The 27,893-nt window shown below is 35.1% G+C and overlaps 1 protein-coding gene across 15 annotated transcripts in view; it reads right to left on the bottom strand.

The window, feature by feature from the left end:
- Nucleotides 1–27,893, bottom strand: part of ROBO1 (roundabout guidance receptor 1) — a 1,062,787-nt gene that overhangs the window by 302,491 nt on the left and 732,403 nt on the right. For all 15 annotated transcript variants that reach the window (XM_005606101.4, XM_070252490.1, XM_070252492.1 and 12 more), the window contains one exon: nucleotides 6,574–6,900. In XM_005606101.4, the coding sequence (XP_005606158.3) occupies nucleotides 6,574–6,900 (327 nt within the window). The remainder of the gene's footprint in view (nucleotides 1–6,573; nucleotides 6,901–27,893) is intronic.

Here is a 27,893-nt window from a genome sequence, read left to right as displayed (position 1 = left end):
CAGCCCGGGGGCTTACTGGTTAAGTTTGTGTGCTCCGCTTCAGTGTCCTGGGGTTCAAAGGTTCGGATAACAGGCACAGACCTCTGCACTGCTCACCAAGCCATGCTGTGGCAGCATCTCACATACAAAATAGAGGAAGATTGGCAATAGATGTTAGCTCAGGGCCAATCTTCCTCACCAAAAAAAAAAAAAAACCACACACACACACACAAAAAGAAAAAGGCAGTGCTATGTACTGAATCTTTGTGTCCCCCCAAAATCTCTATGTTGAAGTCATGTTTTTGTGTGTGGGGAAGGTCAGTCCTGAGCTAACATGTATTGGCAACCTTCCTCTTTTTGCGTGAAGAAGATGGTGCCTGAGCTCACATCTGTGCCAATCTTCCTCCATTTTGTATGTAAGACACCACCACAACATGGCTTGAGAAGCAGTGCATAGGTCTGCACCTGGGATCTGAACCTGTGAACCCCAGGTCACCAAAGCAGAGTGCATGAATATAACCAGTATGCCACCAGGCTAGCCCTCTAGGCTGAAGTCTTAATATGTGATGTGACAGTATTTAGAAGTGAGGTCTTTGGGAGGTAATTAGGGTTGGATGAGTTCATGGGAGTGGATCCCCATGATGGGATTGGTGCCCCTTACACAGGGAAAGAGAGACCAGAGCTCTCTCTGCTGTGTGAGGAAACCAGAAAACTCTCACCAGAACCCGACCAACCATGCTGGCAGCCTGATCTCCAACTTCCCAGCCTCTAGAACTGTGAGAAATAAATGTCTGTTGTTAAAGCTGCCCAGTGCATGGTTTTCTGGTTATAGCAGCCCAAGCTGACGAAGACAGGCAGCAACAAAAGAATATACTCTGATTAATAATAAAAACTCAAGTCTTGAGTAAATATAATGATGCCATGGAACCAAGCAATATTGCTTCTTTACTTAAGTGAACAAATATGTTAACTTAAAAAGAAAAATTGAATGTTATCCCAATTGTACAAGTTTTAAAAAGGAATTTTTTCACTTGTCCTTGAACAAAAAGGATTTGAGTCAATGCTATTTGCATGTCCTGCCTGCATTAGCAATGAGGATCCAAAGGTAAGGGTAAATTTCTCATACCACTGATCTCAGTTCAAGATGGAATTTAATATATTCACCACACACTTTACTTAACCAGAAATTAAGAAAAATTAATTAATGAAGCATTTTATTTAAATTTTAGTATATTAACACACATATCTTAAAATTCAAAATGGAGTCAGAACCAACTCTATTTTTGAAGTCAGAAGCATCCAGATCTCCTTTGAGTAATAATCCTAGTATCTGACCATAATGTAGCTAAAGAAAAAAAAGTAGTAAAAACAACAGCACCAAAAATTAGCTTTATGATTTATAATTATGTGCCAGTCACTGTGCTACACACTTTACATGCATTATTTCATTTAATCATGAACCAATTTTGGAATGAAGAGTTAGTGCATTTTAGAATATGTGTACAAGAAAGTGGAAAGATATTTTAAAATCATAACCTAAATGACCCTATATCATTTTTCCCGTGAATACTGAAAACAAAAATAAGACATATAAAAATGTTTTAGATTCGGGTCAAAGCCCTTCAAAATGGTACGTTTTTAAAAAAGATAAAACAAATTAAAAAGACAAAACAAGGGACTTTTTTTTTTTCAAGATTTCATTTTATCCTTTTTCTCCCCAAAGCCCCCCGGTGCATAGTTGTATTTTTTTTTTTAGTTGTGGGTCCTTCTAGTTGTGGCATGTGGGACGCCGCCTCAGTGTGGCCTGATGAGCAGTTCCATGTGCGTGCCCAGGATCTGAACCAGCGAAACCCTGGGCCGCAGAAGCGGAGCAAGCGAACTTAACCACTTTGCCACGGGGTCGACCCCCACAAGGGACATTTTTTAAGATTTTTAAATATTTATAAAGCTAGTCCAATTACAAAGACTAAAAGTCTGTCAGGATACAATGTGTGTGTGCGTGTGCACACATATGCAATCAATCAATATTTTATAATATAATGGTATATTCTATTTGCACCTGCTCATTTGAACTATTTCACCTCCAGGAGTAATCCTTCCATCTTCCATGGTCCAGATTTTGAAAATACATTCTATTGTACCTAGGTAAACACGTGACTACTAAGCATACATGATCAGTTCACTTCCTCATTTTACCCTAGTGAGGAAAATTGTATACCTCAAATTCTAAGTCACCTTAAGGAGCATCATTTAATATTAATAACAACAAAAGATCATAATGTATTGAAAGCAGTGGGAAAATATTACTTCAAAATACATTTTACCTCAAAGTAATTACTGTTAAAAAGTACTCCAGTTAATAAAATCTGAGAAGACTTAATCTTTGATTAATTGAACAAAATAATTTTTTTCCAGGAAAGATAGTTGTTCTGTGATTTTGCTGCTAAGAAAGCCAGCAGATGTCTGCCTAATCTGAAGAGAATTTCTCTTCCTCAGGAGAAAACAGCTTAAATAGGAAACAAATAGCCATATGCTGACCGTGCACTGCTTAGCAGATGACATAAAGAGCCAAGTCCTTCAATGGAAGGTATGGGGTCAAGGTTCAAACTAATTTTCCTTAAAATTCAATGTAATTATGCAAGATCAAATTACTTATTAAATATAAGTTGTGTCAAAGAACTGTGCTATCAATTTGAGCCATGCATAAAGTGGAGTTCTAAATTTAGTAATCAGTGATGTTGGGTATAGGAGAATGCACCCATAAAACATTTTCCTAAGCATTTAATAGATTCTCAAACAGAGTTAATCAAAACAAACAAGAAAATACTACTTGCAAGACCATTTTAGAAAGCTGTTTTTGAAACTGAATTAGATAGTGAGTTTTCATAAATCTTAGAAACAGCAATATCATTCAAATTTTCCAATTTAATGTCCTCATCAAGATATATCATTCTTGGCTTGCCAAGAAAAATAATAATTAAAATATAAATTTTAAAAATGCATCTGTGATTAAAACTTATTTTCCTTTACAGAGATAAACTTCTAAAAATTCCAGGTGGAAGCTTTACATATAAGGACTACTACATATTTCTTAGCATTCTAATTTTTAGACTTTATAACTGGGTGAGATAAATTTAATTGCATCAAAACTGAGTTTTGAAGAACAAGGAATACAGCATTTACCACAAGGCAAGGATCAGCACCAAAATGTTGGCCAGTGCTTTTCACTGGGTCTAACCTGTTATAATTGGGATTTAAATGAAAATAAAAATAAATAATCCTAAAGATAACCAATAAATACAATTCTTTGGGTGCATTAGTATATTTAAATAAATATTAAAAACACAATAGACAAAAATATTATCATTTCTATATAGAAAGGAAGGATTTAAATGACATTCCATATAATTTTGTTCCGAATGTTTCAGAGATTGACAATTGCTAGGAACCAAGAAACCCAGTTGTTATTACAGCTGTAAAACTTGGTTTAAAGGCAAATAAAACACAGATAAATGTTTTTAAAAGCATTACCAACAACTGTGCTATGAAACCTGTGTTGCCTCAAGACACTTTGTTAATGTTATTGCTTTGGGCTAAAGCATCACTAAGAAATTAGATGCAATCTTCATCTTCCTGTGTTTGAGCCTTTGGGAAGAATAAAAATAGTTCTTATTAAACTTCTAGTACCTAAACTAAGGAAATATGAAAAAAAAATGTAGTTATATTCTCCAGGAAAAAAAAACTATAACAGTACTTTATAGATTTAACCTACAGCAAATATGACTCACGTTTCCCTGCCCCTCCCCCACATCATTTATGTAACATATAAGAGGCTAGTTTTGACTTAAGGACAAAAATACATTTAAAAATGGTGAACGAGTAATAACCATGGCCTAAAATACATAACTGAAATACATATGAATTAAGTAGCTGTATCTATTTGTAGTGCACTGAAGCATAAATTTATTAAATAATAGTTTCCAAATTTTTTGAAAGACACAAAACCCATTGTAATTGCAGAATACTTAATTTTTCCCATATAACTTATGTGTCCAAATAATACAATTTATCCAAATAAAAACATGCTTTTAATTATTGTAATTAAACTAGTATAAAAGTTATTGGAAGCAAACACTACTCAAACTTTTTTCAGAGATTCAAATAATTATTATTATCACTACTAAGGATCCTTACAATCAAACTATCCTTAACATCAAACTACAGTTGATAAACATAACATATATATATATATATATATACACATTTCTCCCTTTCCAAGTACATAAATTGTTACTGAATATGATCTTAAATATTTTTAAAGTACTTTTATTAAATTTTATTCAGTAAATTATAATATTCTTTTTTCTCTGGAGCTGGAAAATGTTTTGGAGACACAATGAGGAATATCACGCTAAAATTTGTGAATTATTCATGAAGGGACTATGTATTTGAATATTTTACTGGTAAAAGTTACATAATGATCTTATGTCTGGTTTCAATTCCATGCTGGTATATTTATTGACTAAAGACTGGAAGAGCTTTTCCCATAATGAACTCTCAAGGTAATGGAATGTCCAGCTTACAAAAAGAACTTAACTGGAAACTAATAGTGTCTTTTAGAACATCTACACAAAAGCCAGATTAGAAAAGACAGCTGTCTAAATCCCTGTGCATTAAGGGTATCTTCATCATCTCAGGTACAACTGGAGGTGTTTTGAAATGGAAGTTCCAGAGGGTAAGCATTTAGACCTTCTATTCAGGTCTACAACCTTTTTTCAAAATTCTGACAATGATAAGAATGCAAGTAGAGTAGGGAATAACACAGAAACATGAGATGATCTTTGATATTTCTGCTGGTACACACTTCATTTATAAGGAATTATAATTCCAGAGAATAAACAATCATTCTGGTTTTCCTCCTGGTCTTCAGTTTCTTTCCAACCAAATACAGAAGTTGGCCTAGGTCATTAACATCACCTTTCTTGAGTCTCCAAATTTGTTTTCAAACGTTAACTGAAATTTATCTCCACAGGGAATAATTATTCTTAAATAAAAATGTGTCAAGAGTTAGAAAGGTGCTCATATAACTTTCAGAGATGATTTTATCGAAACATATATGTCCTTTTCTAAATAAGTTGAATCTTTAAACTTCTTTTGCTTGTGCTACATTTAAAGTTGAGCTTAAAAAAAAACAGAAAAAGACAAGGAAAAATAGCTTTCTGTTGGGACTATAGCTTTTATAAACCTTACTGGTTTAGTTCTAACATCTTCACTGACAACCGAGGCAATAAGAGCAATGAGTTTATTACCAACTAACTATGAATAGAGACATAAACTTGGGTTTCAAGTTTATAAGTCTGACGTAGTTTTAAACAGTTACTTTAACTTTTTATTCTAACCAAATTTCATGCTCATATCAGACATCTTTGGCATTCTGTCTTAACTTAAGTACTACACAGTTCTGTGAGTGTGGTCAAATTATCTAAATTCTCTGGGGCTGATTCCACATTAATAATACGAGTATATTGGAATAATTTGTCTCCAAATTCCTTTCTATGTCTATAATTTAATAATTACCTGTGGTTCTATATATCCAACTAGTTCAATGTTGGAGACAATGTTAGAAATTATGAAAACTGATGATATAATTAAAATTTTGAACATAAATTGTATCCAAGTATCAATCATCTTGGAGAACATTATATATAAATATATACATAGTTATATATACAATTTCACATATAATTATATATATTTAAACAAAGTGAATTAGATCTAAATTTCATTTGTCTCTCCAATCCCTATACAATTCTCAATTTCTGTCATATATACATATACACAGCAGGATACTTGCAAGAGAATGAACCTTTCTGGCTACCTCTTGAATGTTTATTGAATAAAAGAGAAGCCTAATTCTTATTCAAATACAATACATATCTAGACTCTCTAGATATAACAATTTAATCATTAGTCTCAAACCCTTCTTGAGGTAATATCAAATGAGCTGCATTTGCTATTTGTAAAAATAAACTGAATCACCAGCTCCCTGAGGGTTATACACACGTATTTCCTCCCAGGATGCACTACGGTAGCCAAGATACTGATGTATGAGGCATGTACATACATTTCCTTGGCTATAGCTTTACCATAGTATAATATCTCTCTAAGAAACAGAAATAGTTTAAAACCATACCTTATACTACCAGTTGAAGGTATTTCTCCTAATGAAGACAGATGAAAAATATCCCATGCTATTCTTTTTACAGAAACATACTTATATTCAATATATTTATAAGCAACAAAGGAGGAGAATAAACCAATTTCAGTGAACATATTCAGCAGAAAACAGCTCCCACTCAAAAGTAAAATAGTTCAACAACTATGTGTAAATCCAAACTTAGCTTGAATAACCAGCTAAGATGAGACATATAGAAAATACCAACAATTAGTCAATTGTGTTTATACACAAAGCTAGAGATTTTCTTCAGGTAAAGCCTGGGATACAGGTTTGACGTTTTTGTATTACCATTTTCAAGGCAAATCATCCCACTCTGCCATTCCCCTTGCCAAACACAGAAAGCCCATGTTACTTACTAGCTACCTCCAGCGATGCGTTGTGACTCACAGCCTCTCCGAGGTAATTCCTTGCCACACAGACGTAGACTCCTTCATCAGGCCTACTTTTTCGTCCATGTACTATACGTAAGAAAAATAAAGATCCACTTGGCAGCAACATTCGGTGTGAGCGAGGGTCATCTTTGTCTGTCTCCACTCTCTCCCCGCCTTTGTACCATTCAATAGTGGGTGTGGGGCGGCCTTCAGCTTTACAGTTCAAAGTTGCAGGTTCTCCTTTTGAGACGATTAGGTCTGAAGGGTGTTCAACAATGCGAGGTGGAAAATCTTCCTGACGAAGACGGGAGCCTGTAGAAGAATTGACAACATATCTTCATATTATTGCTTGAAAACAATGAAATGTCTTATTTCAAAAGCCGAGGCTTAAGACTGCTATTTAAACATTGCATAATATTAACCTACCCTTCCTATCCTATTCACTAACTAATCCTTCTGGTGTCCTTCTTGACTATACCTCCCAATTCCTGAATCCTTTTGACCCTTCACTGACAAAGTTCTCTTGCTTAAACTTTGCCTGTACAAACCCTGTCTGCTCTTCAAATCCCTTGTCCACAAGTCCTTTCAGAACCCATCACCCTGTCTGTTTATACCATATATGTGCATGTTTTCGCAGAGAAAGTTGTAAGCAAATTGTTGAGTATCGCAAATAATGGTATGGTTTCCTGGAATCTCCTTTTGAACTAACATCAATCAACACTTTTACAAAACATATGTTATATACTAATGAACATTATATTCAAATATATAATGAAACGGTTCTTTATATACACTTTCATATCTTCCTAAATAATAAAAGTATATATAAATGTGTGTACATACATATTTTCCCAGAGTTTTATTAATAAATTAATTTCATTAGTTACTATTAATCATGTTAATATTTTAATAAATCTTCAAAGATAAATGTTAAACAATTGAGTTTAAATAATTAAATATAATATTAAATGGAAAAGGATAATGGGTGAGGGGCTACATTCTAGACCTTATGGATTACTCAATAAGTGAAGTCCTGAGTGTATGTGTCATTTAAATATTTTCTGTGTCTGTACATTATTTTTTCCAGTGAGATTGTAATCTCCAAAACAGGGATAGTGTTTTATATTTTCAATATTCCTTCCTTATTGCTCCCACGGATAGATTTAACATATATATTTCTTAGAGAAATTCCACAGCCCAACATTTAATATAATTGAGTCCCAAAACTTGTTCTCATCTAATGCTCCAATCTCAATGAATAATAAAAAGTATACACCAGTCTTCCTTGACACCTCCCTTTCCACCCCCTAGTCCCTCCCAAAATTTCTCAAACCAATGCATTCATTTCCATCTCTACAGCCAGCTACCGTCCTAGATCAAACCACTATTAATTCCCACCAGGATTTAGGGAAGCTCTCAAATAGCTTCACTTCAATGTAGCCAGATGAAGGCTTTGAAATGCAAATACAATCTGGGTCCTCCCCTACTTCAGTGGCTCGTAAAATAAACTCACTGCTCTTAAGATAAAGTCCTTAACAAGACCTACAAAAGTCAGTGTGCATTCCCCTATCTAGCTCTCCAGACTCTTTTTATTCCACCTCTTTCTCTGCTTCCTTCACCCCAGTCTTCCGTTAGTTCCATAAATACATTGTGTTTCCTCCTGCTACAGGCCAATGCCTCCTGCTGGGTCTGGGCTCAAAGTCCTCTTACCCTAGTTTATACCCACTCTTCTTTCAAATCTCTGTCCTCCTCATCTTTACAACAAAAATTAAATGCCCCTTTTATAAATCTAAATAGCACTATGACTACCCTTGAAAAGAATGATCAGAATTATATATATATATATGTATATATATATATTATATATATATGTATATTTTTTGCTGAGGAAGATTAGCCCTGAGCTAACATCTGTGCCAATCTTCCTCCACTTTATATGTGGGTTGGCACCATAGCATGGCTGACGAGTGGTGTAGGTCCATGCCTGGGATCTGAACCTGTGAACCTGGGCTGCCGAAGTGGAGCATGCTGAACTTAATCACTACACTATGGGATCAGCAGCTCAGAATTATAATTTTAATTTGTACGTTTGATGCTTTGAATATTGTCTGTCTTTCCCACTATTCTGTAAGGTCTATGGGCAGGATTTTGCTCACAGTTGCTTCTCATGTTTGGCAGAGTGTTGAACACAGTAGAGATACTCAATAAATATGTATTAAATAAATGAATAAAATGTGGACAAGACCTCTTTGAGTGCATTAATAATCATGCACACTATAAAGAGACTTTAAAAGATTTTATATTTTTGGGGGTCGGCCCAGCGGCGCAGCAAAGCTCACAAGTTCCGCTTCGAGGCAGCCTGGGGTTTGCCGGTTCAGATCCTGGGTGCAGACATGGCACCACTTGGCAAAAGCCACGCTGTGGTAGGTGTCCCACAATAAAGTAGAGGAAGATGGGCATGGATGTTAGCTCAGGGTCAGTCGCCCTCAGCAAAAAGAGGAAGATTGGCAGTAGTTAGCTCAGGGCTAATCTTCCTCAAAAAATAAACAAACAAACAAATAAATAAATAAGAGATTTTATATTTTTAGTTGTAACCAATAGGCGTACTATTTAACCTTTACTAAGCTGTAAGATGTACATGGAGCTTATTTATACTCTAATTTGTAACTACTGCAATTAACATTTTTTCTTGATGAAATGAATAAATGAATGATTGTTGAAACTAAAAGATCTATTCTTTGCTTATATCCACCATGAAACAAAAAATTATAATCTGAAATATTTAATTACAGTTTTATAATTGAAATACTGAGAAATCACTTTAGTGATTTATGCATGGTATATAGCATGCTATAAGTTCTTTAAATGAAACCAGGCTCTAAAAGAGGAGGAAATAAACCAGCAACATGGGAACAAAAAATAACTTGGAGATTCATACTCTCTCACACAGGCTGCACTGAAATCAAATGAAATTCAAATTGGATTTTAGATAACTTAATTACAAGTGCTGTAAAACTTTAGAAAATAAACCATTCTGATATATTAGTGGCCTTTACTTTGGCTGTAATTACGAAAAGTGGATGCTAATGAGAATCAATTGTTGAGGTAATATATATTTAATTAAGGCAAATTTTAAATTCTAAAAGTCCATTTGACATAGGAACTAGGGATCCCTACGTTGCAATAAGAATACAAAGACAGGGCACTTCAGACTGTCTTGTCTGAGCAGGGCAGAGAAGGCATCCTGAGACAGGAAACTTGAGATGAGTCTTGAAAAGTGAGTCAGAAAGAAAAGAAAGGAGATGATTTCACCCAGAGGCACAGCTACAAAAGAATATGATACACGTGTAAGACCAGCAAGTAGGCTAGTACGGCCTGATATAAGATGCATGTGAGAGATTAGGAAGCATGTGTATGAAGAATTAGCTAGAAGCAACAGTGTGATGGCCTTTGTACATCAAGCCAAAGTTCTGGAACCTAACTGAAGGCAATGAGAACATTAAATATTTTACTCACAGGATCACATGGTCATGTTCGGTTTTAAAGAGCTCACTATTGATAATATGAAACTGGACTGTAGTAGGCTAAGCTAGGAAGGGATTAGCTAGGACACTTTTGTACTCTTTAAACAATAGATTCTGAAAATTCGAACTTGGGGGCCTGCCCCATGGCCTAATGGTTAAGTTTGGCACACTCTGCTTCAGTGACCCTGGTTCAGTTCCCAGGTGCAGACCCACACCACTTGTCAGCAACCATGTTGTTGTGGTGACTCACATACAAAATAGAGGAAGATTAGCACAGATATTAGGTCAGCGCAAACCTTCCTCAAGTAAAAAGAGGAAGACTGGCAACAGATGTTAGCTGAGGGCTAATCTTTCTCAGCAAAAAAAAAAAAAAAAACCAAAAACAAACTTGAACTTGGATATGGACAGAGAGAAGGGAAAACAGAGTTACAAATCTGGAGATATTTAGTTACAATATCAACAGAATCTACTCACTGGTAATGTGAGAGGAGACATAAGTGAAAAACACACAGGATGTAGGAGAAGCAGAAGATAGAGAGATTCTAGGTTTCTGATCTGAGCAATGGGTGTAGGGCAGTTCCAGTGAAGGTAGAGAACAAAACAGTGGGATTTGGGGAGATGAAGAAGGTCAGAGGAGATGATTTATTCAGTACGAGACATGGAATGTTTAGGGTACTTCTAGAATATCCAAATGTGATGACAAGTTGCCAATTGAATATCCAAGTTTGACCTCAGAAAAGAAATCTCAGCTGGAGCCATAGACGAAAATCAAGCTGGAGACTGAAACATGTGAACGAAGGAAATTGCCTAGGGAGAGTGTATTGAGGAAGTAACGGCTAATTACAGAGCCTGGAGATCACCCAGGCGCCACGAAAGTGCAGTGGAGCTCAAGACTCTCTCCATCCCTAACCTGCAGTCCCATATAACTGGACCACAGCCAGCAGGACTTTTGGGAATGGAGAACTCAGGTCCAAGTTTTCACCATGATGTTTGTACAGCATTCAGTAAAAGAGTTTCAGCAATAAAAATGCTTTCTACTCGATTAAAGGCTAAATTTTCAAAAATGCTCTGTGGAATACTGTTTCCTCAGATTGTTAATAGGCACTGCTCAGAAAAACAGTTGCACTTCTCACAGTCTTTAGTCTCGGCTAATGCACATTGTGATGCACCAGAAGAAAGGCGTAACATACAGCGTTTCTCAAACTTATTTGGCCATTGAACTCTTTCTACCTTTCTTTTTACAGGATATCCCACTAAACTTTGCTTCTGAGAAACACACTTCAAAATAAAATACACTCTGTTAGAGTATAATAACCTAAAGAGAAAGAATAGGGTTAGCAAAAAAAAAAGTTACTTGACTGTAGAGCCAATAGCCTTTGAAATCATAACAAAAAACAGAGAAATCTCACATGTCTCATAAGCATAACCTTCAGGAAAGGTATTTTCCAATTCTCAATGATATTTATAATGAGTGATTGGTTAACCTCAATAATAATAATTATAAATGGCAATCATCATCTCTATAAAAACTATAATAAATTATTCCTTATTATCAAGTCTAAGCAGGCAGGAAAGGAATGACAAAGAAAACTAATACTAATTATCCATCATCTCCTTTATCACAATAACATCTTTATGAGGTGGGTGTTGTGATATCTGGTGTCCATATGGGGGAACTGAGACTCTCAGCTGTCATTCAGCTGGAAGGTGGCAGTGCTGGGAGTCAGACCTAGACAAATTCAAAATGCTTGCTCTTTCCAACTATTCCATAAATGCTGCTAGGATTAATTTGTTAAAATCCATAGAGAAACCTGCTTTTTCTATTTTGCTTCCAACACGGGAAGTGTTAATTTTGATTACTTATTTTTTAAATGTAGATCATAAAAACAGCAAGAAGCAATCAAACCTGATGACATCTGTTGTTCTTTTCCCATGCATTCATAGAATAGCTAACTGTAAATCACATGATTTCATAGTCACTTAATTCAGTAAAGACCTTCATGATGAGTAAATGAAGATATAAAGCTTTCCTTGTACTGTGTCATGTTCTCTAAATATGAGCTTGCATATTTGAGTAAACATCCTTATCAGTTTTTAATATTCTGAGAACCTCAATTCCTACACTTTAATTGAATTTACACAATTAAAATTCAATGTCACTGTTCCCAAATTTTTACCATCAACATACCTTGAAGGAAAAGTCACCCAACTTTTATCAATAACTATAACTCAATTTCTCAAAGGGGGACTTTGGGGAGTTACATCAAGATCAAATAGGAAAGACCACATATGAATCTCAGAAGAGGGTTGATGAAAGACCCCTGGTGATTGTAATCTCCTCCCTAGAAGAGGTGTCCACCTCCACTCTATCAGCAAACTTCTCTCTTTATGATATTCTTGACTTGTTCTTCATAAAAAGCCTTCTCTCTTCAGCCATAAGTTCTGAGGTCCTATAAGCCACATGACAACCACCATTCTAGTTATGCTAATTGGTTATTTTTTAATGTAATAAGATATAAATTTTATATCATACTTGGCAAAACCAACTTGCCCGTTTCAACTACGCTCTGCATAGGAAACTTAAAACTTACAAAGAAGAGAGGACAAAAGAAGGACTGATGGGGTGAGGCTTTGACAAGGATCAAGGATGATAATGTCAGCTGCCCCTGGCAAGAATCCTGGTAGAGCCTTGGGAATGCAATGCAATTGACTTCACGCAAGCCAGGCCTGGTGGGGGGGGGAAGGGGGGAGGGCAGGCAGGATGCCTTCAACAACTGCCCAGTTGGAAGATAAAATGTAAACATGAGTGACCGAAATATCTAAATATTTATACAACCACAGCTGGAAAAAGATATACACGTAAGTGTTAAGTATTTCAAGGAAACATATCAAAGTCACATGAGATTTATGATGAGGAAACCAAACTCCTAGTTGGATGCAAACTGCTCCCCCCTTTAAGACATCGAATTTACAGAAACACAAGCAAGTAAACATTTAAGAGACTGACCCTGTTAATATTCTGCTGAGGTATACAAAACATGTATATGACTTTATTCATTTTTCATATATATAATTTTATTCTTTTTCTATATATATGACTTCATTCTTTTTTTCTACTATGGCAGCTATGTTTGTCTCAGGGTTTTGTTTATGTTTTCAAGTCTGTTTCTTCTTAGTAGATTGAGCCAAACAGTATTTATTTTATTAACAAAGTTTTGTTTTGATTCAAATTTCTTTTTCATATTCTTTGCTAGGTAAAATTAGAAAAGCCAAAGTGATTAAAATATTCATCTGTATTATATATCACATTAAAACATCTTGTAGCACAAAAATGCTTGTAAAATTGCTAAACGCAAAAGAGAAACAAAGTTCAGTGAATAGCTGACAGATGCACCATGAATATTAAGATAACTGGGTGACATCTGTGCGAGGTGGAGGTGGGGGAGGGGGTGTTTATATTTGCCTGATGACATACTTATCTCTCTGAAAGAATACCTGTATTCCTAAAACAGCCTTGCCTCTTAACCTTGTTATTGAAACTCCATTTACATTTTAAGGAGCAGACGGCCTCCAATTATTAACATAAATCCTATCGTAGGCACCAATCCTATAATTTTCCTGTCAGAATTTCATCCTACAAGGTGATATTTGTTAAAAATAAGACAGCACGCGTTAATGACTGACTGTGTAGACAGTAGACTTAAATATCCTCTACCGAGTTATACACATTTCCCAAACATACAGGCTTAATGTTGAAATAAGTATAAAAACAGACCACACTCTACAGAAAAACTAGGTAGTTTCACCTGAAATTACATAAAGTAAAGAAATACAAGGGGAACAGAATGTATTAAAATAACTACACGATTAATGGATCATGTCATTTTCTTTAGGTACTTTGTTTCATCGTAATTTTCCTTGATTATAAATCTACCTAAAGATTAGGGAGTGGAACCTTTTATAGCCAAATTTAGAATAATCTCAAAAATTAACTGAGCGCCATTGCTAATATCTGTTATCATCTAAAAATGATTACCAAAATTGACAAAATGAAATTCCAGTAGTGAATCCCTGGTGTTTTTGTAATATTCCTGTAGAATCTAATATCATATGTCTGTGTCCCCCGAGATATGACAAAGACTGACAGTTAGCATAAGTTAAATTTTAGAAACAATATTGCTTGTCCTCCCCCCCTTTTTTAATAATATGGACTCTAAGTAGAATAGACTTTTCTGCCATGGGACCCAAATATTGCAGAAGCTACTAGGGCATTAACTGCAGGAATTGCCTTAGCTGACTCAAATCAAGCTGGATTTCACTCTGAGCTGTAACTAAGGGATTGAAGTTGGTTAGTTGAGTTCATGCTTCCTATTTGCCCTTTGGTAAAATTTCCAATTAACATGCAAATAGGAGGATTTTACCTTCTACAAAATACCAAACAAAAATATTTGCATATCTTAAAGTCCAAATTCTCTCACTCTCCTATCCATCAGTCTACCTATACATCCTGCCTATACTGTATTAAGAATTACACTAAGGAGTGGCAACACACAGAAATATGAAATAAAATCCCTGACCTTAACAGCCTGAGGTTCACCAGGGGAGACAGAAATATTAACAAGGATAACAGTGAAAACCAAGAGCCAAACAAAGATAGGCAATAGTAAGAGAAACGGGATACCAGAAGGAAGGGATTGCACAGGGAAGAAATCATTAACTAACATAACATTTGTGGGGAAAGTTTATTGAATCTAGAGAATGGACTCAGTTTGCCTGGGTTCAAATCTAGGCTCTGATACTTGTAAACTGTGTTGTAAACTCTGATACAGGTAAACTGTTTAACCTCACTGAATATTAGCTTCTTCATCTGCAAAATGAGTATAAAAGTAAGACGCATACTTTACAGTTTGGCATAATCCTTGATGCATAAAATAATACTGCATTGACCCAAGCATTAGAACCATGAATGTAGTATTTTGGAAGTTGTCATAAACACCATTGTTTGATATTATGACTTTCCTCTCCACTCTCTCCTGGAATTACATTAGGATTCTTGTTAATTTATAAAGAAATCAATTACTTTTTCCTCCATTTGTAAGTCATTTCCTTAGTGGCACACTAAGCCAGTCTCTAGTTTTAGTTGAGAACTGAACTCAAAATTATTTGCCATTTACACAGCTCTTGGTAGGATCTGGTACAATCCTTGCAAAATATCTTTTGAAAGAGAAGAAAAACAAAATAAACAAAACTAAAGCACGTAGCACAGTCAACTTATTGTTTTACTAAGAACCGTCAGAGGTTGACTCTATAGCCGTCTATGAAAAAGCTTCTCTGTTCCTCGTGGAAAATATCCCATGTAGACTCATTGATTAAATGCATTTCTTTGAAATTTTAAAAGATACAGTAATGTTTTTAAAATGTCACTGAGTAAATAGTCATATTTGATGAGGATCAAGGCTTTCCCAGAGAGAGAAGTCCAAGGTGTCCTGCCCTACATATGGATCTATATCCTCTGGGAAGCATAGGACGTCCTGACCTGATCTGATCTGATTCCTATCCAAAGTTATAGGACCACCCAATAACCAGACCCCAGTACACTGATACAAGTTTAATGACGTTTCTACATGATCTTTCCTCTGTCTTGTAAAGAAATAACTCATATACCTATGCCTTATAATTTTATCCCTAACTCTCAATCCATGGCAGCTTTTCACTGGCCTTGGGTCCTATCCCCATGCTGCAGCTCTTTACTGCCCATGGGTCTTGTCCTCATGCTACTCCATGCTATTCTCTGAATAAAGGAGCACTACTGCTAGACCTTGAGAGTCCAAGAAATCTTTCTTTCGACGACTCAGCTTGCTGAGCTCGCATCAATATTATCTTTCTTTTCCTTTTCATTACAAATATAACAATCCTATGGGTAGCCAAAATATAGATGAAGAGTTTGTGCAGAACGACATTTCATTCTGTATTCTGTATGTTCATACTGAATGTATCCTGTAGATACACTAAGGTTATCAAAATTCACAAAGCCTATCCTAATGGACCAAAATATTCAGGTCTGAAAACATAATAGCTTATTTCAGCTCTTAGGACCATTTTTCACAGACAAAGGATTTTGAACTGTGCAAACAGTATTTGAGTGGTCCTGAGAATCATTTTTACTGCTACAGAAAAATAGTTCATCCTAGTATTGTACTTTCAACATATTAGAAAAATTACATGGTATTGGAATCAATGTTAATCTGCATTTCATTTCTTTATGTGTAATATGGAAACAGCAGATGGTTATAAATTTGAGCTAACTATAACCTCAATATACAGGACATGAGCAGACTTCCTTATTGAATGGCAGTTCAAAAATACTCTTATAATTATATAAAATAAACCTTGCTTACAAATCTTCCTCTATCCTGAATTTAAATTTCTGAGGGTAAAAATCTTTATTCTGAAAATAATCTTATTTTTCTGTTTAAAAACATGTTTTTAAGTCATAAACTAAAAGTATGTAAAAACAAATATGGATATAATACAATTCCTTAACCATACAGAAGTTTAACAAAAACTATTATGTAAAGTATTATTGATCAATTCTTTCTCTAAAGAGTTGTATTAGATTTTCATAGAATCTGTCCATTATAGATATAATTTACTAAGAGTCAATAACCTGAAATCAGCTAAAGTAGCTTTCAACTTTACTTCTTGAATTAGGTGGTCATGCATGAGCCATATTTAGGGAACGCCTGAATCTAAGTAAGTTATTAATGTCGGCAAGATAGAGTTTGGATTTGAAATTTTAAGAATAATTGTCTAAAGACAATTACACTTTTGGAAAATAAAATACTTAAAATAACCTTTTAAAAGATTACTGTGAAATCCCTGCAGGAATGCAGTCAACTTCACTCATTTTAAAACTCAGTCAGTACTTCTGATGTGAACAAGAATTTCTGAAGAAAGTCCTTACACATTAGCAAACTGTCATTTTACCTCTCTGTATCTTCCTCATTGCTCTCTCATTCTACCTCCGATTTAGTTCTTACAGATGCTAATGGTCACACTAATAAAGACCGCGGGCAGGTAGACTCTAATCATTCCAAACATTAACTTAAAATCTACTCAGTATCTTTATTGTCCAAAGAAATAAGTAAATAATTCATCAGTCCAAAACAAAGCTCTGCATGGTTGATCTAATGGAGGAAAAGCCACCATACATAAAATATTAACATATACAAGTTTTGATACAAAAAGATAAGAATTCCAAAAATTCTCCTAATTCTAAGAGCATTCTTTTCTTTTTTGCACTGATTTGAGATTTGTTGTTCTCTCGCTCCATTTTTTTTCTTTTGCAAGTAAGTTTGGAAATTTTTTTTTCTTTTGCAATAGAGGTATAGTGTCATTATCCTGAGTTTTTTTTTAATTGTGGCAATATCATGTCCATATGCATTTATCATTTTATATGTGAATGCAACTTTGAAAGGGAAATTTAACACTTTTGGTCATTATTTGATGATGGTTTAATTAATTATGAAGGAAAGAGCCACAAAATTAGCTTTGTTTAGAAAGCATTTATAATATTGAAATACTTGTATTTAGTTACTAAATAGTTAGACCATCACTAAAATACGTCTACATCTCCAGTGTCTACAAGAGCACACAGCGTTCAGCAGGAACTCAACAAATATTTGTTGAATGGATGATCAGATAACGGGAAAAGAACATGACCCCATATGTACTTCGATCATGGTATAGACAAACATCCATGCTTGGAGGCAATCAGTGCATTCCTGAGTTGAAGAGACACTAAGGGAAATCCTTCCTCTGCTTCTGGAAGCAGACATCCACAGCGGAAAGGAGCCCTGAAGCTGTGGATTCCCCAAAGGCATTCAGAGAAAACAAGACTTCGTCCATTCAAAGTAGCGAGCTCTCTTTCAAATTAGTTCTAAGGCCACTGAAACCTGTACACAGTATCATGCGTGGTGCAAACACAAGGATTAGTAGAGGCATAAGCTGTACAATTCTAGCAGAACAGATAGACTGAAAGGAAGAGAGAAAGAGGGAGAGAGAGACCCAGAAAAAGATTTGAAGAGAATCTTAATGTTGATTTCTTAGAGACCATTAAAAAATGGATAGTTTTTATGTCCTTCTCTCTAAGTTTCCCTAGTTTCTAAGTATTCATGATGTTCTGGCATTATTTTCATAATAAAGTATTTTATTTTAGAATTGTGTAAGCCCAAAATAATAATTTTGTGATGAAAATTGACCCTAAGCTCACAGCTGTGCCAATCTTCCTCTATTTTGTATGTGGGATGCTGCCACAGCATGGCTTGATGAGTGGTTTGATGAGTGGTGTGTGGGTCCATGCCCAGGATCTGAACCCACAAACCCCAAGCTGCAGAAGAGGTGCACACAAACTTAACCACTGCACCACTGGACCGGCCCCCAGCAAAAAATTTTTGAAAAATATGGAGAAAATAAAATTCAACCTTTGCTAACCCTTTAGCAATCATTTATTCACTCAACAAATACGTACTAAGTACTCACACTGCACCAGGTCCATGCCAGATGCATGTGATGCAAAGTGCAAACAACAAACAAACAAAAACAAAAAGTAGTACCTGCATCTCTCCTTTTTTTTAGTTATTAGATAAGTAAAGATGGAAAGTTAATGTGAATGATATACAAGTGACACTGTGTGCACTGAACAATGTATATGCACTTATCTATCTCTTAAGCCAACATTAAACATTTTTGGTGGCACGCATAAACAACCAGTAAACAAGCTAGAAAGAGTTGTGTTTGCAAAACTGCATGCAACATAGAGTGAGTGGAAGCAAATGCACAACATGCAACATAGAATGAGTGGAAGCGAATATCTTCAACCAAAATGAAGCCTTACCCAGAAGGTGGAAAGTCTGTATAAGATTAAACGAATAGAGGCCACACACTCTGAGGCGCAGAGCTGCTAGGTCATACCCTGTGCGATCAGCAGCGATTCAAAGACTGAGTATGCATTTAAACAGATTAACAGCTATCAATTGCCTCTTCTCGTTAGGCAGCAAATAGACCTGAGTATTTTACTTATCTTCAATACCATTATAAGGTCTATGCCACCAAGGGAAAATCATCGTTTTTTAACCTTAAACTATTTGTCACTTCACATTTTACCATTTTTGAGCAATTCTGAGACCCTCTATTAATAGTAAATTAAGCCCAAATTACATTATCAACATATATTTACATTTTTCCTACTCTGTCTGTAATAACTGGTAGAATCTCTCAACATAATGGATATCTCGCTAGCTTTCTGCTAGCACTGAAACAAGAATTGACATGGAGAGGGATGAACTATAAGGTTGATGGTGTCTTCTTACTTTACTTTGTTATTAACTTTAGAACTATATTTATATAATATAGTCTTTTGAAAAAGTAAAAGTCCTTTTCTTTGGCATAAGTATTTTGCTTACTACATGTGTGCATAAACCTGCATGTAGATGTTTTCAGAAGCAAATACAGGTTCACCAACATAAAACATTCTGAAATATCAAACAAAGGCACATCAAACTGGAGTAAGGACAAGCCATTCAGTAGGTAACCTTAAAAAAACTTATTTTTAAATATTAAACAAAAGAAAGTGGTGTGTCTCAATGTGTGATCATTCTTTATATGTTTATGAGGTTTCTCTGATTTCTAAGTATTCTTTACTTTCTTTAGCTTTCTGCTTTAAGAAAACAGGGGTGAGATTAAAAGTGTAGACAAGTGGTCCCTGAATTAGTCAGTCAATCTCCTTGGGTCTGAGGACTTGTGGGTGGTACTTTGCAGGGACACAATGTGATTTTAACAGATGCTAAGAACCACTTTGAGAACCACTGAACTGGAGGTTGAACCTACTGCAATATGTATTTCTTATACTATTGAGTGTTCTGAAATTATACCATTTTTAATATTTTAACCACTGCTACTAATATTCACAGTTTACAGTGCTTACTATGCATCACACACTTTTCTAAGCATTTTAAACACATTAACTCATTTAATTCTCACACAAAAACCACAATGTTATTATTAACTCCAATTTATAAATGAGAAAATTGAGGCATAGCAAAATTAAGTAATTCCCCTGATGTCACACTGCTAATATACGACAGATCTGAGCCATCATCCCAGGTAAGTTGGCCCCAGAGCTTATGTTTATAACAACTATTCTAAACTGCTTCTCTTCTCAGATATTAGCAGAACCATAACATGATATTTAGTATGACCATGTATTAGGAAAAATTAAAATACATATGATTAATGTATACTTGCCAGAACATGCTCTTCAAAATGAACAGGAAATAACATTTTATTCATATATTCTCCCATTATGATATAACTGAGCTGAGAAATGGGAAAACATTTCAAATTTTCTTCCAGGTGTAGGAAGTATAACTTAACATAACTTGAGCTGTTGTCCTGACTTTACTCAACCAAAAAATCAACTGATGCTATAAACAAGCACCTCAAAATCAACAGAAAAAAAAGTTATACTTCCTTTTATAAATAAAAACGTACAAAAATGAATAAAGGGACCCGCCCAGTGGCGTAGTACTTAAGTTCATGAACTCCACTTCAGCCCAGGGCTCGCGGGTTCAGATCCTGGGCACGGACCTGCACGTTGCTTATCAAGCCACACTATGGTGGTGTCTCACATACAAAAAATAGAGGAAGACTGGCACGGATGTTAGTTCAGGAACAATCTTCCTCAAGCAAAGTGGAAGATTGACAACAGATGTTAGTTCAGGGATAATCTTCCTCACCAAAAGAAAAAAAAAACTAATACAGAGTAAAACAAATAATAGAAAGTGCATTGTAGAAAACGTGGGAAGTACAGAATAGAATAAATAATAAAATACTTATCTACAATCTAATGTTCTTACAGAAAAAACCAAAGCTATTATTTTATTATCTTTCCTTCCAGTGTTATTCTATCAATTTTTACATATTAAATAGTTTATAATTAATTTTTGATTATAAACATTTTGCCCTTTCATTAAGAACTTTTGAAAAATATATCTTTAAATGCATTAATAGCATATTACTGATATGTTACAATTAACTTAATTGAACTTCCTCATGAAAAGTTTATTTATTTCCAAATTTTTAGGATGATCAAAATCTAAAGTTCAGCATCAGTGTGTATGCACCTTTATCCACATATTAAATTATTTACCTAATATATCATCTTATTCATTGAATTTGGGGACAAAGGTGTTTAAGAAATTTAAGGGTTGATGAATATCTTCAAAAATTAATTGTTTTAAAGATGTATTTTTAGAAAATGCCAATAATTCCAAAAATATTTTGACACCTTGTTAAAGACACTAAATTCCAACTTTTTCATCTGTAACTTACAGTTCTATGTTACTTTGATTACAATATTGCCCTTCTAAAATACCCATTTAAAATTCTCTATAATCCTTTAATATATAGAATTGGAATTGGGTATCAATATATTGTTAAATACCTGATTTTTCCTTAATGTCACTTCCCAGTTATATCACCTTTTAAAATATGCTTATTTGTGCCTTCAAGTTGGTTCACGCTGATCAAAACCTCCCTCTAAAATACTGATGCCTAGTCAACGCCTCTTTTCACTTTGGATTACATCTCTTCAGAGATTTTGAACTAAAACATACATTCAAATATTTAATTCTCAAAACAATTTTAAATTCTAGTCTCAGAAAATCTTCAAGTTTTAATGCTTATTTATCCATTAGCCAGACAACTCAATGGTTTAAACATACAATTTGGAAGCATAAGCAATTCCAAATGTTGATGTATTAGATAATCAGATACATTGCATCATTTTAGGACCAAGTCTCGAGAACTGCTTTCCAGTAGGTACCCTCAGAGGGAAAACAGTAATATGTCTTTCTCCAAACACAACTTTCCAATAAAAGTATGTGGAAAAACCCATGTATTTCTAGTTTATTGATATAGACAAAATTAGTAGGATGAAATTAACTCATTCTTTTTAAATACAGGGATCCTCTCCTAGATTGACCAACTCATCCTGGTTTAACCGTGACCTTCCCAATTTTACCAGTGAAAGTCTCCATCAGTCGGTTCCAGGTAAACCAGGACGGTTGGTCACCCTCACTCCTTAAAAAGTCAGATGAAACAGAGTGAAAGGACAATATCCCATCCAAAAAATTCCATCATGGTAACCAGCACCAAAATTAATTAAAAAAATGAAATAATAAAAAGTATACTCAAATTGTCCTACGATATAATAAACTTTTTAAGACAAAGAACGTTATTAGATCCTAAACTGCAGTGAATAAACATCATGGAAAGAAAAACAAAAGAGTCCGAAGTTCCTAGTTGACTTATTAGCCAAACAAGAAAAAAGTTTACTGAAAGATAAAGTGTGTGAAGGAAAGGAATTGCCACATTATTATCAGATTTTATGTTTTTCAGTTTTAATACGAATATAGAATAGTCTACCCAATGTGTAAATAAAGACAGAAATCCAATGCAAAGAGGAAACCTATAATAAATTCTCTACTTGGTTGTTTTCTTTACGTTGTTTAATTCTAAAACCACAAGAATGATGACTGGTAAATAGCAGGGGTCCAAGAAGAAAATAATCCAAGATGATGCATGGAAGCAAAATTATTTCAATTCAACAAGTGTTTATTGAGTAACTACTCAGTATCTAGCCTTATAGATTGTAGATAGAAGCTAAAACTCGATAGCACATAAAGAGCTTATAAGAAGTACAAAGGAAAGAATATGAATCAACCATAAAGCTTTATTGTAGATGTGTTACACACTTTCAACTATGTGACTGACTAGTGATACATAACATCTAAAAACTTTACAAGGATACCATGGAAAACAACAGATCTGTGTCAATATAGTAGTTGATGTTTAATACACACAAAGTACAGCATTTCAGTAAACGTAAATTCCTGGATGGTCTTGTTACCCATGAACTCCGGGTGATTATGATGTATCAGCGTAGGTTCATCAGCTGTAACAAACGTACCACTCTGGTCTGATGTTGATAATGGAGGAATCTGCACATTTGTAGGGGCAAGGAGTATGTGAGAAATCTCTGTGCCTTCCCCTCAATTTGGCTGTGAACTTAAAATTGCTCTAAAAAAATAAAGCCTTAATTTTATTTTTTTATCATTTATTTATTTATTTATTTTGAGAAAGATTAGCCCTGAGCTAATATCTGCCACCAATCCACCTCTTTCTGCTGAGGAAGAGTGGCCCTGAGCTAACATCCATGCCCATCTTCCTCTACTTTATATGTGGGACACCTACCACAGTGTGGCTTGCCAAATGGTGCATAGGTCCACATGGGATCAGGACCAGCGAATCCTGGGCCACCAAAGCAGAATGTGAGAACTTAATTGCTGTGCCACTGGGCCAGCCCCCATAAAGTCTTAATTTTAAAAATTGTCTAACTGAACTGTAGTGCTCTTAAAAAGAAATAATCACAAATATCTGAGAAAGCAAATAGGTGTGTGTGTGTGTGTGTGTGTGTGTGTATATATAAATAAATATATACACACACACACACACATATACATACATACCTATATACACATATATATGTATATATACCTACATACATATACATAAATATCTATATACATATCTAATATTTGTTTATATAGATTTGCATGACTAAAATGATATTATAGAAGGAGAAAAGTAAAAGAACAAATAATGATAAAGAAAACACTTAAAGAATTAAGTATTTTTACTAGCTTTTCCCTTCACAAACTTTCGTCTTGGCAAACTAAAAGCAGACCATTATTTCTAGAGTTTTGTTTGTTTTTGCTTCACTGTAACCATTGCAACGCACTATATGTTCACATGCATAGCCAAAATGAAGTTTATGCCAATTTCTAGAGTTTCCATTTCCTTTCATAATGGTTTTGAGCCATACTGCACAAAACACCATATTAAACGCAATCAACAGCAAGCTCCCCCTCTCTGAGTTATTACCACTGTACACATACAAGCAACACTTCTGTGGCCTTCAAGATGAAAAGCGTTCATCCCTCTTTGCAAACCTGACACCCCCAATAAAAGCGCAAAAACCCTACAGAACTACAACAGTTACAGCTTCTACATATGAAAAATAAATTGAAAAGAGAAAGATGAATCAAAATTCTTATGGAGCATAAGATGCATAGGAGATGGTCAGGATGACACTGTCACCTTGTATAACCCACAGAATCATGACTTGGTTTGACTTAGTTCTACGTGGTAACTTAGTTCTATTGTTTGAGTTAATAAAAGCAAGTGGTGCTTTCTCAAAAAGTCTGAAAAGGACACAACTAAGAGTCTTATAAGTATCTCATTAATCTCGAAAGTCAGAATAGAACAATAACTAGAATGTATTTATATTCTAATTTCGTTACTGTGTTAATTCTCACAGTCCTCAAAACATGCTGAAGAAGGCACAACTGTTATGCATAATTTATAGATGAGGAAACTGAGGCACAGAAATTAAGTAAGTAGTCCAAAATTTCACAGGTACAAGTGATGGAACAGAGATTCAGACCACTGCAGTCTATTCCAGAATTTGGGCATTTAACCACTAACCTATGCTGTAAGACGCTAAAACTGTTTAAGAATTTACTTTGTATAAGAATGAAGGTAACAGACCTAGAGATTTTTCTTTTAACTGTCAAATTAATGTAAGAAAAGCTAGAAAAATACTGTAGTTCTACACGGCATTTGGGAGAAGAGAAGGTAGTGGATTCATATCAGAATAATAGAGCTTCTCTCCTAGACCCATAAATTTCTACCTCTCGATCCTCAGTTACTGGGTCAGTTTCTTCATCCATAAAATGAGGTTAATACAGCATGTTAAAGCTGGAATAGGAACAGATAAATTTGTCAACCGTCACATTTTCCAAACAAAGGAAAACTAATCAACAGATTGAAAATACGTGATCAAAGTAGACAACAAATAATCCCCTGCAGCCAGAACGAGGACCCTGTTCTTCTGAATCCCATAAACATGAGGTCAGGAGTAAAATCTTTGATAAAAGAGACTAAAGAAGAGATGTTCTCAGTCCGTTCAGGATGCACTTCAAAGTGTCAGAATTCTTGGAAGTGGATGCAAATGTCTCTGGGCATGCAAAGAGATGTAAAAACAACATAGTCTTAGAAGAGGTTCTAATCCTCACAACAAATATAAGGATAATTACCTTTATTTTTTAGATAAATAAAGAAAAGCTCAGATGAGTAAATAACTTGCACAATGTCACAAAATAATTGATGGAGAACTGAGAATCAAACTCAAAGGCATGGACTCTGGAACCTGCAGTCCTTCCACAGCTTTGCCATGCAACACTGCTTCTCCGCCTTCTCATTTTAAAGCTCTTTTCACACCTATTCTTCAATTGATGCTGGACTCAGCACAGGCTGAGTGAAGTAACACCTGTTATTATTCCCTAGGCCAAGCAGGAAGTTCAAGTAATTTTCTGCTGAGAAGCACTTTAGCAGACATTAATATTATTAAGAAAGGGAACAACGATAGGTGGCACTAAGTACTGAGCACTTAGTGTCTTGCAGGCATTTACTGAGAATCATGAACGTGGGATTTCCTCCGACCTTATATATATAATGACCTTGTGATGTTGGTGAACTAATACTATCTTTCAAAACCTTACAAGCTAGGGGTTAAAGACTTAGAGAGATTAGAGTTTTCAAGTTTAAAGGGGCTTACACATGTTGAAAAGCTCAGAGTCCAAGAAGTATGTGATGAAGTACCAAAAGCAAACTGTATACAGTACATGCCAAAGGAGAAATGAGAACCAAAAGTTAAGTGAAGTGGGCAGACTGCTTCCTCTGAGAAGAGGATTTGGATGGATATGGGGGGGTGGATATGACTTGGGTTGGTTAGAGGTTCTTTGCCCCTGAAGTTATTTGGGGTTTTGTGTTTATGAATATATTCGTATCTTTCTAGAGAGAAGATTCATCCACAGACAAGACCATCTGATTCTTGAAGAGGGGCACTAATGCAAAACATTTTTTAAATTAAAAAAAAAATAGTATTCGTATCAGTTTCCTAGGATTGCCGTAACAAAGTATAACAAACACGGAAGCTTCAACAACAGAAATTTGTTGTTTTGCAATTTTGGAGGCTAGAAGATTAAGCAGCAGGGTTAGCTCCTTCCTTCTCCGCCTGTTACCTAGCTTCTAGTGGGTGACTGGAAGTTCCTTGGCTTCTGCTGCATCATTCACTCCAAACTGCCTTCATCTTCACACAGATTTCTCCCTGTGTCTCTGCTTCTGTGTCTAAGTTTCTTTTTTTTGTAAGGACATAGTCATATTAGACCGAGGCCCATCCTAACGACTTCTCCTGAACTTGCTCATCTCCAAAGATCCTATTTCCAAATAATGTCACGTTCACAGATACTGGAGGTTAAGACTTTAACAACTTTTTGTGGGACAGAATTCAACCCACAACCACGAGATAAGCAGAGAGGAGTGGGCAGGATGTTTCAAATAGGGTATGGAGGGGAGGGACAGAGAATAATGTGGCAACAAGAAGTCCAGCATGATTTGTATGAAGGGTTCAGTCTAACACTACTGGAAAATAGGAGTTGAAATGTTTGCTTTAGCCAAACTGTCGAGATCTAAAAATGTTCAAGAATGGCTTTTGGATTCTAGCCTGTTAGCAACAAAGACATTTTTAAAAGATTTTGAGGAGTGAAATAACATGATGAAATGTTGTTTAGGAGCTCAAAGGCTAGGCAGAATGAAGAGTATTGGGAGGAGATCAGGAACTGATAAGATAATCACTCCCACAACACAGGTGTGAGGCAACAAAAGTAAAAGAAAAAGAAATAAAAAAATTCAAGAAGCATTATGAGGTAAGAATTCACACAACTCAGTCCAACAGCTCTAAGGTTTGGGATCTAAGAGACAAAAAGAAAGCCAGTTCAGGGTTGTTTTCACTTTAAACTTGTGTTTGACTTTGGGAAAGAAACCAACACTGTAAATTTCGGTTTTTTTCATACATTAAAAATGACATAACTCTAAGACTTTTTAAAAACCAACTTGAAGCTCAACAGATGATACTAAAAAAGAGTGCAGAGGTGACTTTCCATCCCATTCCCATGGACTTTTCTATTTCAAGATTATGTTTCAAATTATAAACTATAATTATTTTTTTTAAAGAGTGGCACCTGAGCTAACATCTGTTCCCAATCTTCTTCTTCTTTATTTTCTTCTTCTTCTCTCCAAAGCCCCCCAGTAAGAAGTCGCATATTCTAGTTGTAGGTCCTTCTGGTTGTGCTATGCGGGATGCCACCTCAGCATGGCCTGATGAGCAGTGCCATATCCATGCCCAGGATCCAAACTGGCGAAACCTTGGGCCACTGAAGTGGAGCACGAAAACTTAACCACTTGGCCACGGGGCCGACCCTATAAACTATAATTACACTATATGTTTTCCCAAGATAATTTCACTTGATAATTTATAAATCATATTCAATATATTAAGGAAAATGCCACCAAACTAACAGTTAAATTTAAGATTTAATGCTAAATTCTATGCCTATTCTATTCAGAAACTCTTTTAATAAAAGGTACACACTTCCATTTATAAAATAATACATCGTGAGGATGTAATGTACAGTATGGTAACTATAGTCAATAAGACTATACCACATATTTGAAAGTTGCTACGAGAGTAGATCTCAAAAGTTCTCATTACAAGAAAAAAAATTTGTACCTACGTATGGTGACAGATGTTAACTAGAC

Source organism: Equus caballus, chromosome 26 (assembly GCF_041296265.1).
Source record: "Equus caballus isolate H_3958 breed thoroughbred chromosome 26, TB-T2T, whole genome shotgun sequence".
Lineage (NCBI taxonomy): Eukaryota > Metazoa > Chordata > Mammalia > Perissodactyla > Equidae > Equus > Equus caballus.
This window is presented reverse-complemented; position numbering and strand designations above follow the sequence as displayed.